This window comes from Equus przewalskii, chromosome 10, assembly GCF_037783145.1.
Source record: "Equus przewalskii isolate Varuska chromosome 10, EquPr2, whole genome shotgun sequence".
In the NCBI taxonomy this organism is placed as follows: Eukaryota; Metazoa; Chordata; class Mammalia; order Perissodactyla; family Equidae; genus Equus; species Equus przewalskii.
In genome coordinates this window covers 25,831,566-25,848,813 of record NC_091840.1, presented here as the reverse complement: position 1 = coordinate 25,848,813, position 17,248 = coordinate 25,831,566, and the positions used below count along the sequence as shown (strand labels likewise).

At 56.9% G+C, this 17,248-nt stretch overlaps 1 protein-coding gene across 1 annotated transcript; it reads right to left on the bottom strand.

Annotated features, from left to right (window-relative positions):
• Positions 1-778: 778 nt before the first annotated feature.
• On the bottom strand, positions 779-16,495 carry PDK2 (pyruvate dehydrogenase kinase 2). The gene is made up of 11 exons (XM_070562199.1): positions 16,237-16,495; positions 14,217-14,358; positions 7,487-7,558; positions 6,845-7,029; positions 6,198-6,287; positions 5,919-5,996; positions 3,690-3,766; positions 3,499-3,597; positions 3,211-3,318; positions 2,440-2,553; positions 779-1,835 (listed from the first exon to the last, which is right to left on the bottom strand). The coding sequence occupies exons 1-11, from the start codon at positions 16,352-16,354 to the stop codon at positions 1,695-1,697; spliced, it is 1,224 nt and encodes a 407-aa protein (XP_070418300.1). The 5' UTR covers positions 16,355-16,495; the 3' UTR covers positions 779-1,694.
• Positions 16,496-17,248: the final 753 nt, after the last annotated feature.

Genomic DNA, 17,248 nt, shown 5'->3' with positions numbered 1-17,248 from the left:
TGGGGCCAGCCCCCTTGGTGGGGTGGAGCCCATGGAGAGACGGCATCTATCACTGTAGGCAGGGAGTGTTCGGGTATGGCACTGGCCAGCAGCTAGTCCAGCTTTGGGAGCATTGGCCAGAGGTACCGATGGGGCCAGGGCGTCTCTGCTTAGAAGCACCACACACCCCCATCTGCCTGGAGTGGTGGACAGGACCCTACGCACGCTGATTTCCCTCATTCCTGCCCAGCGCTGGGGCCTGAGGGCCACCCTGGTATAGCCAAGCCCCTGTCTCCCTGGGATTCAGCCTTTTACTTCTCTTGCTATATAGGCTGGGAGAGGGGCTTCAGAGGGAAACAGGTATGGGGGCACTGGCAGCATCTGGCCCTGGTGGGGGTACCGGTGGGGAGGCTGGATGGCACCCAGGTCCTTGAAGCTATCAGGGGCTATATGGGTGCCCACCTGCATGTGAAGGGGGGAGGCGGTACTCAGTTTACTTCAATAAACACTAATGACGTGCCATTGACCTTTCTGTCTGCCCCAGTGGGGGGCTGGGCTGGGTCAGGAGGCTCTGCTGTACCCCAAGTGTGGTGGGGTGACATGGCTGTCACCAGGTGCTGCACTGTCCGGTGTTCTGAATGGATGGCTTTATGGGGTGGGGTACTCGTGGTACACACCGGGCTGTGTCCTGAGCTGGGTGGGTGTCCCGAGCGCGTCATACGTTGGTCACAGGGACTGCAGCCTGCATGCACTTGCACGTGTGGATCTCCTTCCCCCCAGGAAAGCAGCCAGGCCGCAGTCTCATTCGATCTCTTTACTGTGGATGTCACTGTCACCATCACAGCCACTCAGAGGAGCACACAACTTTAACCCCCTGTGTGCTGAGGGGCAGGGTGGGGGAATTCAGGGCTACAAAACTAGCTATGTACACAGAGCATTCTAGGGAGAGCCACCCTGGCACACATGTTGGGCACAGTGGGAGCTGGGGTCTGGAGCTCAGGCGGGCTGTGTGGGCGTGTGCACGTGAAGACATGCCGGAGAAGGGCTGGGGAGGTGGCAGAAACATTGCTGGGGCCGCCTGCAGGGCTTTGAACCTCTGGGTTCTCCCAGGTTCCTCCACTTTAGGGGTGAGCCCCTGGTGAGAACTCCCTCCCTCCCAACCTTGACCTTAAAGCTCTGAGTGGAGGGAGAGGCTGCAAGACCAGGTCCCCAACCAGGGGTCCAAGGGTGCATCCCCTTTCCCACCCACTACCCTAGATGTAGGGGCATCTGACCCCTTCCTAACACTGACCCCGGACCAGGGCCAGGATGCCTGTGCAGGCTTGGGACTAAGGCAAGCAGGAACACATCCGCTTGGAAGGCCAGGACTATGGAGGGCAGTGAGGGAGATCTCGGACCCCTGGCAGAAAAGTGGCAGCCCTGGTCTCAGAGAGGCGACATAACTCTGGGATACCCCATCAGGGTGGAGACATCCCCCAATCCTCAGGCATCGCCCACAGAGATTGGACACCAGGGAGACCACCTAGGGGTCTCCATGAGACAGAGATTGGCACTTAGGGGTCACCACAGACTGGGCACCGCAGTGATTTTCACAGACAGAAGCTGGTCATCAGGGAGAGCCTCCCCCAACCTGGGGATGCTGGGGAGGGTCACCATGGTGGCCGGTCCTGGAGACCGCAGTCCATCCTCTCAGGTGCAGAGGAGTGGGGCGGCCCCTAGCTGACACGGTACGTGGACGTGTTCTTGGGCTCCGTGCTGGGCACACACCAGTCGCCAGCCTCCTGGATGGTCTGGTAGTGGCGCCAGGCTGACTTGTTGTAGACAGGCAGGCGCTCCACCGAGTCCGTGGACAGGGCCTGGAGAGCAGCAGGGTCAGCCTCTCCCACGTCCCTGCACCTTGCTCACTCCTCAGCAGACCACCCTTGCTGCAAGGTGGGCTGTGGTGGCCACCAATTGTGGCCCACACCTCTGACCCCATGTCTGAGTCAGCCCAGCCAGGTGCCAGACACTGGCTGTGGCAAGTAACCCCGGCCCAGGAAGACCCATGAAAGGGTCCATCCTTTCCACGTCTCGTTCCTCCCACTTAAGAAGGCTGCTCACTCACAGGGTCAGGGAGGGAGAGGGAGAAGCCAAGCTGTGTAACCTTGAACAAGGTCACTAACTCTGGGCCTCAGTACCCCCCTGAGCTGAAGGACAAGATCTCTGTAGTTTCCCTGCTTCCTTCTGGATCTAACAAGTCAGGGGTCCCCAGAACAGGGGTCTTAATCATGGACACGGACCCCCTGACATTGTCTGCCATGCTGGGAGTGTCTGGAGGGTAGGAAACTGTAGCTTTGCTCTGATTCTCTGAGTCTGGAATCAGGAAAGGACTGGAGGGATGGAAAGGAAACCTAACAACAGGCCAGTCCTGCCGCCCTGTCGGCAAACCCCGCAGCCGGGCTCTGCAGGCAGGGGCCTCACCTTGAGATAGATGACAGCGTCTGTCCCAAAGCCCTCCATGGAGAAGAGCTGCAGGTCCCCCTGGAAGTACTTGGCATAGAGACGGGAAATGGGGAGCCCGTACCCGAAGCCAGCCTGCAAGGGGACAGGAAGGGGGCGTGCTAGGAGGCTGGTGCTGGGCCTCCTGGAGCTGCAGGCACCCATGTGCTGAGTGTGGAGTGCTGAGCTGGAGTTGTGCAGGGGGATTCCCAGAACTGGGGTGAGGAGAGGATGTGAGATAGGGAGAGCGCCAAGGCAAGATGGGGTGTGGGATGAGGGAAGAAGGCTGAGCAGGTACAGGGGCGGCGGACAGTCAGCGGGGCAGGAAGAGGAGCTCGGCCCTGGTGGCCAGGGGGTCTGGACAGGTCACTGGGCTCCTCAGAATCTCTATTTCCCAAACTTAGCCCTGACTACTCCACTGGGAATGGGCAGGGAGATGTCAGCAGGTTGAACAACGCAAGGAGAAAGGTAAGTTTGGGAGGAGGGAGAATTGAGAAAAGGTGACAGACAGACAGACAGACAGACAGGCACAGATAAGTAGGTTGGGTGCAGGCTAGGGGGAGACCAGAGGAGCAGGGTGGCCCAGACCAGGGAGAGGTGACTGATGTCACACACAGCCGCCCAAGAACGGAGAGACCACGAGAGACAAGGAAACGAGAGAGGGGGAAGAGTGACAACTTGATGAGAAGAGAGGAAAAGACAGACAGGCATCCTTCAGGAAGTAGGAGGGGGACTGGAGTGAAGCCATCTCACCAGTGGGGTTCCCCCAGTGCCGAGCTGGGGGGTGGGTGCTGTGGAATACATGTAGCTGAAGAGTCGCTCAATCTTCCTCAAGGGGACACCCCCGCCTCGGTCACTCATCTGGGGGAGATGGGACATGTCAGGGGCTCTCCAGACCTCAGTTTTCCACACCCCCACACCCCTTGACACCCCTGACCCATGGTCTTCCCCATCCCCAGGGTCTTTCCCAAGCCCATCTCCTGACAGGAGGGACGTCTCCACCCCACTGCTCTCTGGCCCCCAAAGTTAAGGGTCATATACTTTGATGGACAGATCTTCCTCGCCCAAAGCCACCATGACCTTGATAGGTGGGAGAGTGAGGCTGGATTCGTGGCTTTCCACAGTTGCTCGCATGGCATTCTGGGGAGGGAAAGAGGTAAGAGATGAGTGAGAGAAGCCTAGCCCTAACCGTCCCCCACCCTCTATAAAGGACCATCTCCCAGCCTCCTCACCTTGAAGAGTTCAAAAAGCATGTGGTAGAGGTGGGAGGGGACATAGACCATGTGAATTGGCTGTTTGGAGTTGGTTGCTGCCAAGCAAGTCAAGACCAGCAATCAGGAAATTGTCAAGAGTTCATCACCATTCAACATTCATTCACATAGCATCTAGCCCCCAGCATTCAACACCCATCTATGTCCATCTATCTGTTCATCCATTCATCCAGCATTCATTCATCCATTGATCCATTCATTCAGTGTCCATTCAACCACTTATCTATCCATACAGAATCCAATTATACAAATGTCCGTCTGTCCATCCATCCATTTACCCATTGTATCCATTAATTCCTCTACCATCCATCCAATGTCCATTCAACCATCCAACTATGCATCTCTTCAAACATCTATCCTCATCTATCCATTCATTCATAGAGTACATCTCTCCAATATCCACCCCATCCGTTCTATTCATCCACTGCTTGTCTATCCATCATTCATCCATTCAAATAGTATCTATCCATCTTATATCCAGCCTACTAGCATTCATCTGGATACAGAATCCCCTGGAGAGCTTTTCACCTAGTGGGGAGGGGAGAGGGATGCTTCCCGGATGATTCTGACACCAGCATCCTGCTCCCCAAGAATCACTCTAGCCTGGAGATTTTCTTGGTGGTAGGGACTGTGTGTCTTTTCCTAGTGCCTGGCACAGAGCTTTGCATGTAGCAGGAGCTCAATAAATGTACAATGGATCAATGAATGAACGAATCTCAGGAGTGGTGCTGGGCAGGGGAACATAAAGATGAGCAAGATTTAGCCCAATTCTCGCAGAAATTCAAATCCAGACAGAGAAACACACAACTGACTTTCACATTCGGTGTTGTACCCAGAGCTGTGTGCCAGGCCCCGGGCTTGACTCTGGGGACACTGAAGCAAAGTGGCCTGTCTGCACCCTTTGGTCTCTGCCTCCAAGTAATTCAAACAGTGCAACACAGAGGTATACCTGGGACAGACGGGGGCCTAACTGTCTTGTCCAGGAGGTCTGGGGAGGCTTTTCGGAGGAGCTGGACTTAAACTGGGCTTAAGGGAAAATTAGGATGTGGGCAGGGTGACTACCAGGTACAGAGGCATGAGACATCTTGGATTTCTAGCACACAGGCTGGGGCTGGCTGAGGAGCAGGTGGGTGAGGGAAAGGATGGAGATACCTCCCAGGTCCCTGATCCTCCTTTCCTTTATATCCCTACCTCCAAGACATTTATCAAACCCACCCCCTTCTTTCCATCTCTGCTGTCTTCCCTTCCCCTTGCCTGGATTCCTACAGTAACCTCCAGTGGTCTTCCTGTGTCCTCTCCTGCCTCCTCCAACCTCTAATTATCTTTAGAATGCAAGTTGCACTCTGTCATTACTGTGCTTCAAACCCTCCAGTGGCTCCCAGTGCATTCAAAATCCCAATTCCTGTCCACGGCCCATGGGCCCTGATGCCGCAGCCTCTCTCTCCAACCTGTCATCCGCCACACTGCTCTTTCTGGTCCTTGACTACCCCATCCAAAGTGGGACCCCTGTACCCATTCTCTTGTATCCATTCATCCTTCTTCTTTTGGTCATGGACACCTCCCTCCCCTAACGTTTTAACTGGACACATGGGTGCCCAGCTAGAGACTAAATTCCCAGCCTCCCTTGCAGCTGGGGTGGCCAGGACTTAGGGAAGTGATGTGTTCTACGGCTGAGCCCTGCCTTCCATATCTTCTTTCCCCTTCTCCAGGCTGGAACTGAGACGTAAGGGTGGGTAGCCAGCTTTGACCATTCCACCCAGGGGCTGCAAAGAGGGAAACCTCTCCCTTAATTAAGCCCCTGTTATTTGGATTCTGGGAAGGCAGCCAAACTGATATCCCATCTAATATACCATTCTTCCCCATCACTGTCACGTTACCACATTTTATTTCCTTCCTGCCACTCATCATGATCTGAAATTATCTTGTTTATATTTATTTGTTCATTGGTTAAAGGCCCCATTCCCCAACCTCCCCAGCACCAAGAATGTAAGCTCCATGGGAATGGGGACCTTGCCTGTTGTATTTACTGCTTAATAAATATTTATCAAATTAATAATAACAATACAATAACTCTGCTTCTCCCCCATCCAGGTAACAGTTCATTTCCTGATTCCCTATCTCGTCTTTCTCCCCATATCCCCAGCCCTTAGACAGACATACACACACATCCACACAGTCTCGCTCACTCACCATTGATCTCCTGGATCTCCAGGTCAGGTGAGGCCATGTAATACTTGTCACACAGGAGCTTGGCCATGTCATAGGCATCTGAGGGAACAGAGGGGCCATTCAGGGAATCGGGTGGCCCACCCAGCAGGCAGTGCTCTTGGCACCGACACTGGCCATCACCAACATTAAATCCATGGGGATGTGGCCCCCACCCACTGGGGAATGGGTCACCTTCTGGCCAGGGAAGCTTGGAGGGGTCACGGGGTCCCTCTATAGGCCAGGCACCGTGGGGATGCTTACCTTTCACCACCTCGGAGACGTTGCAGTTGGGGTCAATGCTGCCGATGTGTTTGGGGTGGGCTGGGTTGGTGCTGCCGTCAAAGATCAGGGCTGCAGGCGGACGGGAAGGAGGGGGCTGTTGGCCTGCCCCATCTCTACCTCTTCCCCAGGGCTCTCCAGCTCTCTACCTCCATATTGATTGCCTCTAGCCCTAAAACTGCACCCCCTCCCCACCCTTGTGCCCTCCCTCCCCTGACACCTGACCCCTGACCCCTCCATCCCTGGCTCAGGCCACTTTTGGACCTTTGCAGGCTTGAAGCTTTCTTCTTCTCAGAGGGCTCATCCCACATCACATCCCACATCACATTCATTCCTTCTCTTTTGCTATACCGTTTAAACATAATTTTTACCATCTCATGTTTTAAATTACTTGAGTGTGAGGAATTCATTTAATTTTCGATTGGCTATGATTTCTCAACAAGCATAGTGAATACTCCTGGAATAAAAAACTCTAAACAACCTGTTTCCGAACGTAATGAGTTTTATGAATACTACACTGAACACTTTTTAAAAAGGTGACATAATTTGGCATTCTGTAGACATTTAAAACAACACATTTCAGCGTTGCCCTTGATCCCCCTACACCACCCCTCATGGCCCTGGCTCACTGTGCTGGTTGATGAGCATGCGGATGGAGATGCGGCTGAGGTAGAAGCGGTCCAGGAAGTACTGGATGTTCTGGTTGGAGACAGGGTCATCGCCGTAGGTGTCCTTGTACTCTAGCACGCCCTGCGCCATGGTGGGCACCACGTCATTGTGGCGGTTCCGGATGGTGACTAGGGCTTCAGCGAACCTGTGAGGAGGGGCAGATGTTGGCCCCCACCCAGTCCCAGTCCTGGGGACACCCTCAGACTCTCCCCGCTTCTGACCTCCTCTCCACGTGTCTTCACCCACTCACCCCTTCCCAACCTGATGATGGACACACAGCGCCCTCCCTACTCCTCCCGAAGACCACGCTGAATCTCCCACTGCTGCCTAGTGGCCTGGGAGCTCCCCAGGGATGGGGCCTGGCTCCCCCCATTAGACTCAGGGCGCACTGAGGACAGGGGCCTCCCTGAGAATGGCGGCTGTGCCTTTCCCACCAGACTTAGGCTCCCTGAAGCAGAGTCTGTTTCCTCCCTCAGACTGGATATCCCTGAGGGCAGGGGTCATTTCTTCCAGCCTACTGGCATTTCTGCCCTGGGGGCTATGACCCAGGGTGCCCCTTGCTTGCACCTGCCCTCCTGCCCCCAACCAGGGCCTTTACTCACTGGCTCAGGGTACGATGGTCCTCGGGGTCCTTGTCCAGGAACTCCATGATGTCCAGGAGACTCTGGACATACCTGTGTACAAGGGGTGGGGGTGGGGGGACATCGCCTCAGCTCCAGGCGGCGCCAGGCCAGGCCCCCTTTCCACTCAACTCGGCTGCCCTCATTCTTGTTCTGCCCCCACTGTGGGCACCACACAGAGCTGCACCGGTCGACAAGCTGTAGCACAATTTCTCTCACTCCATTTCATCTGTATGTTGAGTTGCCCTGACAACACAGCAAGTTATGCAAGAAAATCTCTAATTTGTTGGTCCCCTTAGAACACCTTTGCTTTGGAATGCAAGAATAGTAGTCTCGGAAGGGGCTTGGAGATGACAGCCTCACACCCCCGACTCTGGGCTGGGCGGTTCCGGGCTGGACACCAGGACTGGGTGATCTACCTAAGGAACTGGATTTTCAGTGGTGGGTGCAAAGGCCCCGGGGGGGTGGGGTGGGCATGCCCAGCCCTGTCTCTGGCGGAAGGAGGGGCTGCTGAGGGCCCTGAGGAGCTCTAGAACAGGCCCCATCACAGCAGGAGCATTCCTGGGTGAGGAATTAGCCCTACTGCACAGGCCCCTCAGCTGAGGCCTGAAGCAGCCCACAGCTGGGAAGCGCTATAATGTAAGACTGGAGTCTCCAGCGCGGCCGCTGTACAGGCTGGGGCTGCTCCAGTCGCTCAGCCCACCAGTCCTGAGGTGCCCTCTGCCCCGAACGCCCTCCCCCCTTCACCTGCCGACTGCCGATCTTCCTCCTCTGGCTTAAGACAGTAGAGAAGAGGGTGAGAGCTGCCTCGGGAGCCGGCTCTGCCGACTCCCAGTCTTGGCTTCTCCACTTCAAGCTGGGTGGCCCTGGCTAAGCTGTGGAACCTCTCTGGACCTGAGTTTCCTTATCAGGAAAATGGGGGGGCTTTTGCACCTACTGCTATTACTGTGTTTTGGTGAGGATTAATGTGACAGTTAGCACAGTGCCTGGCACACAGTGAGCACTCTCCAGACGCTTGCTTTTGTTATGAATAGTGGCTCAACATAGACAGCAGCTGAGAGCATCCTCTGAGCCCCCGGGGAGCACTTGACAGCCTCCTCCTGGTTGTACTGCTGTAGGCTCTGGATCACACCATATTTGGATGGAAGGAATGGGGCCGTCCCAGCCCTGGTGCTCCCGGCCTGCCTTCCCCACCCAGGCCCAGCACAGCGCCCGCAGGAGGTGGCGTCATCACTGATGGGGGGTTGGGGGAGACAGCAGGAGAGATCAGCTCTGCCCCTCTGCCTCCCCATCCCTGCAGCCCCAGCAGACAACCAGAGCGGCGCTTCTAAGGCCTCCCCTCAGTCTCCCTGGAGTCTGATAACAGCCAGCACTTACGCAGTGACCGTCAGTGCCGCCTGTGCTGAGGCTACACAGGGTCTGCCCTCTCCCAGCAGCCTGGGTGAGCACACAGTATTTTACCCTTTTGCAGACAAGGGAACCAGCTCAGAGAGGGCAGGTGACATACCCTGGGCCACACAGTAAGCAGTGGTGCTGGGATTCTAACCCAGGTCTGTCTGATTCCAAGTCTATACCACAAGGCCAGCTGCTCACCGTCTACACTGGTCCTAACAGTGACGCTCCTGATGTTGATGGTGTTAACAGCCAGCATTTACTGGGTACCAGCCTTGTGCCAGGGCTCTGCTCTGTGCTAACCTCCTCCCTGACTTTAACCTCCACGATTACCCTGTGGGGTGGGCACTACCGCTAGACCAGTTTTACAGACGAGGAAGTTAACGTGCAGAGCAGGGGTTCTCTCTCGCAGGCCTGTGGGACTCCAAACCCCTTGTCCCCTATCCATGCCCATGATACAGCTTCATGCTCACACGATTCTTGGAGGGAGAGGGGACGGGGGGCGAGGAGGTAGGTAGAGAGAGGAAAAGGAGGAGACCAGCTGGAGAGTAGGGGCCCTCGAACTCCCTCCCAAGACCCGAGGGGCAAGCAGGGAGGGAGCAGGGCAGAGCTGGGAGGCCCTGACAGGCTTGGCCCGTGCTTGGCCAGGAGTGGGGCACGGCCAGAATACCAGCACCCGGGGGTATGGTGAGTGCTCTAGCTGCTGGCATCGCCCTCTGTGGCTGCCTAACGAACCCTAGAGGGCAGAAACGGGGCCTGGGCACGTGGCCAATGAAGCAGAGCAAAGGGCACCAGGATGGACTGACAAGAGACAGCGCCTGGCAGCACAGGCATGGGAGAGCTGCCCGCCCCAGGCCTTGGGCTCCTGGCCCGTGAGGCAGGGTTGGAATCCCTGCCTGCCTCCCTTGCAGAGCCACTCCTTCAGGGGAGCGGTCTGGGCACACTCTCGGAAGGGAGAGGGGAAGACAGGGAGGACTCTTCCCAGAGGACCCAGACCTGGCCTGAAGCCCCCAGAGGCCTGGCACACCAGCTCTCACCCTGGGCCAGATCTTGGTCCTAAAGGAGAGACAACAGGGATGGAGTGATGCTGGCTCCTGGGCGGCCCACTCCTTCCAGGGCCAGAGAAAGAACTAGCCTTAGACAGGCAGCGGGGGCCCAACATGACACCCGAGGGATGGCCTGGGCCTACCGACCACAGCAGTAAGCAAGGCGGCCCAAGACTCCCTTGGTGAGATCTCGAGCTTCCTGCCCCTGGCCCAGGGTAAGGTGGTGGTCCCAAACCCGGCCTTCTGGGGCCTTCTAGCCAGTCCAGAGCTGTGGATTTGGGAGGCAGGAGGGGTGGAATGTGGGGAGAGGCAGCTGATGTGTGTGTGTTGGAATGAGTGTGAGGGTGACAGGGGAGGGGGTGCAGGCTTGTGAGGGAGCAGGAGGGAGTGCTGAGCAAGTGGGGAGTGTGTGTAAGTCTGTGCGCCTGTGGGCGTGTGCATCAGTGTGACAGCCGCTGGAGACAAGGGGTGTGAACAAGGTGATGGCACGTGAGAAGGGGAGAGATGAGAGACGTGTCCTGAGTCTGGAGGCCACTCTGTGGAGGGGTGGTGGCCAAGAGCCCTGAGCCAGGCAGACTCAGGTCCCATTGCTGGCTGTGCCCTAAAGAGGCCCCTGAGCCACTGAGGTCCTCGTCTGTAAAATGGGCTCACAGCAGTGGGCATTCTGCGGGGCTGTGGTGCAGGTTAGAAGAGAGGATGCAGGTCAAGTCTCTACTCCGATCCTGCAGGGGTGGCTGAGGGAGTGAATGGGTGCATTGGGCTAAAGCCCCAGCCTGTGCCTGGCGTGGAGCAGGCCCTGGGTGCCTGGAGCCATTGCCCTGGTGGTGGTCACTCTTCACAGGGTGAGGACTGGCTCCTGCGGGGGTGGGGGGCCCACAGGCTGGGGGAGTCCACACACCTTGCTGACCAGCAAGGGAGGTTCATGAGAAGGGGTCAGCCATCCTACCTCCCACCCCCTTCCCTATAACCCCCGCAAAGACTCTGTTTAGTGACAGGAGGGACTTGCTGTCATTTGATTCTACTCTGCAACTCTCACTCAACCCCCAGCTTTCTGGAAGCACATCCCACCGACTCTACACCCTCCGTCAGGCTCTTTCTCTGTTGAGAGGAGTCGAGGTTACCCCATCTGTGCTCCAGCAACAGCAGCTGTCAGATTTCTGTAGGGTGCATCCCACTTTCCCACTGACCTGCACTGGGAGATGCGAACTCTTTGATGCCAGGCCACTGTCCCAGCACTTTCCTTTCCCTCCAAGAATGCAGCCTGCAGATTACACAGCCTGGGCTGGAAGCCTGGCTCTCCCACTGACTTCCTGAGTGACCTCAGATAAGTTCCTTAACCTCTCCAAACGTCAGTTTCTTCATCTATAAAATGGGGATGGTAACGAGGCCTGCTTCGTAAGGTCATGCTGAAGGCGAAATGAGTTAATATGCGGGCACACTGAGAACAATGCCTGATACACAGCAGCCCCTTCAAGTCTGTCTGCTCCGTCATTGTCATCACTATTGGGATACGGTGTCAAAGCGAACCTCGGCCACAACCACATCACCTTTGGCCTGGAGGTGCTGCTGCCCAGAAGCGTAGGCACATCGCTTGTGCTTACAGAGTTCCACACAATTTCACAGCTATCAGGGGCACGTGCCACCTAGAAACAGAATGGCTTCCCATTGTACAGCAGAGGAGGCTGAGACTCAGAGAGACCATAGGGATGGCTAAGGATCAACTGTCTAGCAAGCAGTGAAGCCAAGCCTCAAAGTCAAGTATGCTGATGCCACACCCAGGGCTTTCCAAGTCCTTCCAGCCACTTCCAAAACAGAGTCTGGCCCCACCAACTCTGTCCAATGGAAATAATGCATCAGCTTTATTTAGAACCAGTGACTCTCCAATTGCCAACTGTGACTCTTGCCTAGAACCTCTCCCCAGGTGAGTAGAAACCCCATTAGCTATTACCACACATTAACCATGACCACCGCTACTAACAGCATCTGTTCAGGACTTCTCCGTTTTCCAAAGGGGAGGTTTTGCTCCTTACTCATCAGACTCTGAGGCTAGTGGCTCTCCTGCCAGGCTCCCTGGTAGGTCGTCCCCATCCTCTTGTAAAACCCTGCCCTCCTCCACCGCCTCCATCATCCAAGCCGGCAGGGGCATTCTCCCGGAGAAGGAGGTCTGCACTCTTTCACAGGTGGCCACCTCGTCCCTGTCAGGAAGTCCTTCCTGCCTTCAGACCTCCGTCCCTCCTGCTGCAGCCGATGCCCACTCTGTGGAAACGATCTCAGCAGGCTGTCCCTTCAGCGTGTCAGGACGCTCTGGCAACCCCTTGGCCAGCTCTCCTTTAAGCTGAATCATGCACTGGGAAATGTTCTCTCCTGCCTAACTTCACACCCTTCTGTTGTTGCTTGACATTGCTTACAAGCTTTGAGGGAAGACTAAGTCAGGGCAAGCTCCCACATGAGTAACTTATCTTCCGGAGGGGCTCTTGGGACGCCTGGGGGCGTCACGACAGTTCAGCAGCTCCCTGCCCGCCCTCCCCACATCCCCTGGCTCTCTTAGGAACACAATGTGCAGGGAGGGGCCTGGGAAGCCCTGTCCTGGAGTCAGGAACCAGCTGGAGAGGCAGCCAGGTCAATCAGCCGGAGAGAGCCAGAGGAGGTGTGGGGAGAACAGATGGCACCTTCTGTCTCCCCCTCATGACTTCCACAGCGCCCCATGGTAGGAACTGCTGGTTGGCTTAGAGGTCCTGGACCTCTGAGGGACAGGGCCCAGCAAGGGGTGATCTGGTTGGGCTACATGAAATTAGGCTCTGCCCTCCGTGCCCCCTCTCACCTTCACAGCTTGCACTAACAGCACTATATCCACAAACTCAGTTCTCGGACACCCCAGCCGGGCCCTCACCTGCCTCCACATCTTGGCACAAGTAGTTCCTTTGGTTTGGAATGCCCTTCCCTTCTTTCTAGGTTCAGGTTCACACAGGCACCCTGTAAGGCCAAGGGACACATCACCTCCTTTATGTGTCCACTGCAACTTCCCCACAACTTTCTGATGCAATACACACTCGTTGTGCACCAGCTATGTGTCTGGCCTTGTGTGTGAAACACTTTCCTTCCCATGTCTCGTTTAATTAGAATAAGTCATGCATATGCATATCCATGCATAGAAAAAATGCTGGAAGGGCACCAATAAACCCTTAACAGCGTTTGGTTCTGGGGGGAGGGTAGTGGTCAGTATTCTCTTCTATCCGCTTTCCCGTGTTTCCCAAACACAGAAGTGAGCATGTTATACTTCTGCGACTAGGGGACAAAACCCCAAGCAATGTTACTTTGAAATAATATTTTGGTTCTTACTGTAAGTAAAAGGAAACTTCAGCAGCTCACTAGTCCTCCCACTATCTTTGTAGCACTCAGTTCACCCTCTTCCATTCTCCCCACGAGATCACAGGCTCCCCGGAGCAGCTGCTTTTTTCCTGCACCTAGCGTGGCACTGGGCCAAAAGCAGGTGTGGATGCAGCTCGTGAACCAGACAGGAAACCACAGCCATACCTACCACAGCTAAAGAACTGGCAAAGATTTCCGCACAGGTGCCACTGAAGACAGACCACGATTAGCCATTTATGTGCCCAGTTACAGAGTAAACTCTTGTTTATTCTTCCTGTGCCCGGCCACGGGCTAACGTCATCCAGTTACTTAACCGGGGTCAGAGGTCTTCAGTGAACTTTGAGCCTTTCCCTCCGCTACTGCTGCTCTGCATTTTTGGTAAACTTTTGGTCTCTGCCCCTCCACTTTGGGGTGGGGACTGTGCCATCCTTGTGTCTATTTGAATGTTTTCCAACACCCAAAACAGTCTGACTTGTAGCTTGGATTATATAATTTGAAGATTTCTTTCTTCCTGTCTCTCTGTTTCCCACAAACTCGCCCCAGGTAAACAGTACCCAACAGGGGAAGGGTTTTCAGGACCAGGGCTGGTGGCGAATGCTGACATTAGTCTCTTTTGGGGTTTTGGCTAAGAAAACAATTTCCTGGGTGGATCCTGGGTTTCCAGAGAAAGGAAGGTGGTAAGTGTAGGGCTGTCCCCCAGACATGGAGGCTAGGAGCTTGGTCTTAGTCCCTGCTCTGGCCTAGCATTCCTCTTGACTTTGTCAGCTCCCTGGCCTCTCGGAGTCCCTGTGCTTCCCCTCTGTCCTCGCCTCCCTCAAGGCTGCTGGGAGCATGGGGACTCCATGTCTGAGCCCAGAGGCATCTGGCAATGGAGGGAGAGGTGTGGGGACCTAGCCCCTGCTCACCAGCTCTGTACCAGCTGCACCGAGGGGGTGCTGAGCACTCGGTCGGGAAGCAGGTTGATCTCCTTCATGATGTTGGCCAGGCGCACAGGCAGCTCCTGCCTGAGGAAGGTGAATGAGGTTTTCTCACAGGCATTGCTGGACCCTGGTGGGCGAGAGAGAGGTGAGCCCACAGAGCCGCAAACCATCAGAGCCAGAGGATATCTCAGGGGGCAGCTCAACTAAATCCTTCATTTCCTGAGGGCTCAGAGAAGGGACCAGGGGTACAGAGCAAGTCAACTGTCCTAACGCCCTGCAGTGCTCCGACCACTCCCCGCCCAACCCTCTGAGAGGCTGCATCCTCTCCCCATCCCCAGCTGACAGCTGAACCCTGCCTGGCTTCAACCACAGGGGACAGGGCGACTCCCAGGCCCACATGGAGCTGCCTCTGGCCTAAGTTACCTCACTTCTCTTTCTTTCCCTCCTAGGAGACACTCCCTCTGGGGAGGTTGATGCAGGTGGGAGGAGGAGCCTGGGGAGTCCATCCCTTCCTGAGGCTGGGCTCTGGCTGAGGGGAGCTATGCCTGGACCACCACAGTTACAGGGTCCCAGCGTCAGCTCTGGCCCAGGCCCTCTTCACCCAGCCCAGTCTTGATGCCCACTGTAGGGTCACCCCTGCATTAATGCCCACTTGTGAGGCAAACAGGGCCCAAGGATGGGAACACAAATACCTCGGTCCCTGGTCTGGCTTCACATGAAGAGGAAGTGGAGGACTGAACAAGGCCATGGCCCAGAGTCAGGAGACCTAGCTTCTAGGCCAGGTTCTGCTTCCAACGCTGCCACTCAGGGCATGTCCCCATCATGTCTCAGTTTCCCCCACTGTACTGCAAGTGGACCAAACTCTACTGTGAGTCCCACCCGGTTCCGACATTTCTGTAATGGGGGTCCAGTCTGGACTGGACATCTGCTGGTGGCTGGGAGTGGGCCCAGGAGGCTTTCCTACATGGAGGCAGCTCAAACAGGGCAGGGGGCAGGGAAACGAGTCCTGGAACGCGGCCCTGTGTCCTGACTGCCACCTCCCCGCCCCTTCCCATCAGTGACGCAGCTGTAACCTGAGCCAGCCACTGTCTCCTCTACTCTAGAGAGACCTGCACATCCCCTCCTAATCCCCAGCTGGCACCATGGAAATATCGTGGGGACAGACACGGCCCACACAATGCCTGTCTCAGTCACCACGCTGGCACAGCCTTGCTCCTGCTCTAGAGCCACCCCCACAACGCCAGTGGTGGGTGATCCTGGCCCAGGAACCCAGGGGCAGCCAAGGGTGGGTACAAGCCACCTGACTCCACCTCATGGTGCCCCAGACCCTGCCCAGCAGGGTACAGGCGGCCAGGCCGGAGCAGATTTGATCTTCAAGTGTCCTTGTCCACTGAGACAGCTGGGGGCCAGCTCCTTCAGTGGGTGGCCATACACTGGTCAGGGGCCTCTCTCCTTTTGGTATGTTCTGAAAGAGCCCCCTCCCCCAACTGACTCCTTGGTGCCCAGATCAGGTCTCCTTCCAGGAGGCTGCACCTCCCAACCCAACTGTAACTCTCCCACCAGCATCCACCACCCCCCCGCCCTCCCCCCCCCCCGACTCCCGCCCCGCCCCCTCCGCGTGTTTCCTCTCAGTCCCACACTCTTAGAGGTACCAGAACAAGCCCCATTAACCTTTTAAGCCTGGAGACACCCTAGTCCCTCCCTGCCCCTTATTCTCCAAGATCCCTGGCAAAGCTCAGGAAGACACCTTGGACCCCTCCTTCTCAATGCCCCCACTTCCCATCACAGCCCAGTGACAGTCTCTCCAACCGGGGTACCTTAACCCTTTCAGGCCCTGCCGGCCCTGCCTCCCGTTAACCCGTTCCTGCCTGGACCCTCCAAGCCCCCTGCCCTGTCACTCAGGGCCTCTCCTCCTCCGCGTTAATCCTTCCTTAAGAGACCCCTCATTCACCCCACCCAGCCCCCCGCGGGCCCCACGGCCAGCCGCCTCCCGCCCGCGCCGTACCGAAGTCCAGAAACTGCTTCATGGACAGCGGGGACGGGGAGAACTTGCTGAAGTGCTCGATGTACTTGGGCGCCCCTGCCAGGGACGCATTCTTCAGCAGCGCGCGGACCCAGCGCATGGCGGCGGCGGCCGGGCTCGGGCTCGGGCTCCGGCTCCGGCTCCGGCTCCGGCTCCGGTCCCCACGCGGGTAGCGCTGCCGCTCGGCTCGGCCCGGCCCAGCCCGGCCCAGCGACGCGGTCCGGCCGCCTCCTCCCCTCCCCGGCCCCGACGGCCCTCCCCGGCCCCGGCCAATCGGCTCGTCGCGCCGCCCCAACGTCGCCAATGGCCGCTCACAAACAACTCCGGGAGAGCCAATAGCGCCTCGCCCCGGCACGTGGCTTCCCTCGGGCCCGCCCCCTTAACCCCTTGTTTGCCCCGGCGGCCTGTTGTTTGCGAGAGGCCGCGCCGAGAGCCCGCCTCCCAGCCGTCGCTCCGCCCCCGCCTCCTGGGGCTGAGCCCGGGTTAACCCCTCCCTCCCCGGAGGCCCGTTAGGCCTCTGCCTCTCCCACTCCTTGCTCTCCGCGCTCCTCCCCGAGTCTCCTTCACTTGCGGTCCCCGAATCTGGCCGGGGAGCCTTCCACGAATCTCCTTCTCCCAAAGGGGCCTGTTTCACCTGTCACAATCCCTCCCTGCTCTCGCTCAGGGCGTCGGGTGGGTTCCCAGGCCGGATGATAGTGACTCGGACTGTGAATGCTTGCAAACTTCGGGATCAAGATGCAAGCCTGTGCTAATCCCTCATAGAGACGTGCAGCCCACCCACTTTCACGAGGATCCAAGCCGCTCAGGAAAAGGCGGCACTTTGCTTTTCCAGTTGACAAACACTGAGTCAAAACCCTAACTAACGACTTATGGCGCTGGAGGCCGCCGCTACCATCCGTCCTACGAGTGCAGTTTTCAAAACACTTTTATTTTATTATTCTCTAGCTCATTGGACCTGAGAAAGCAACCTTCTCCGCCCTGGGCTTCCTTAGAG

Excerpts from the sequence above, each read along its gene's own strand:
- PDK2 (XM_070562199.1), bottom strand. The coding sequence starts at position 16,354 with ATGCGCTGGGTCCGCGCGCTGCTGAAGAATGCGTCCCTGGCAGGGGCG. Across the intron at positions 3,598-3,689 it reads TGCTTTTTGAACTCTTCAAG|AATGCCATGCGAGCAACTGT; the intron begins GTGAGGAGGCTG and ends TTCCCTCCCCAG. Across the intron at positions 1,836-2,439 it reads ACGCTGTCATCTATCTCAAG|GCCCTGTCCACGGACTCGGT; the intron begins GTGAGGCCCCTG and ends GCTGCTCTCCAG.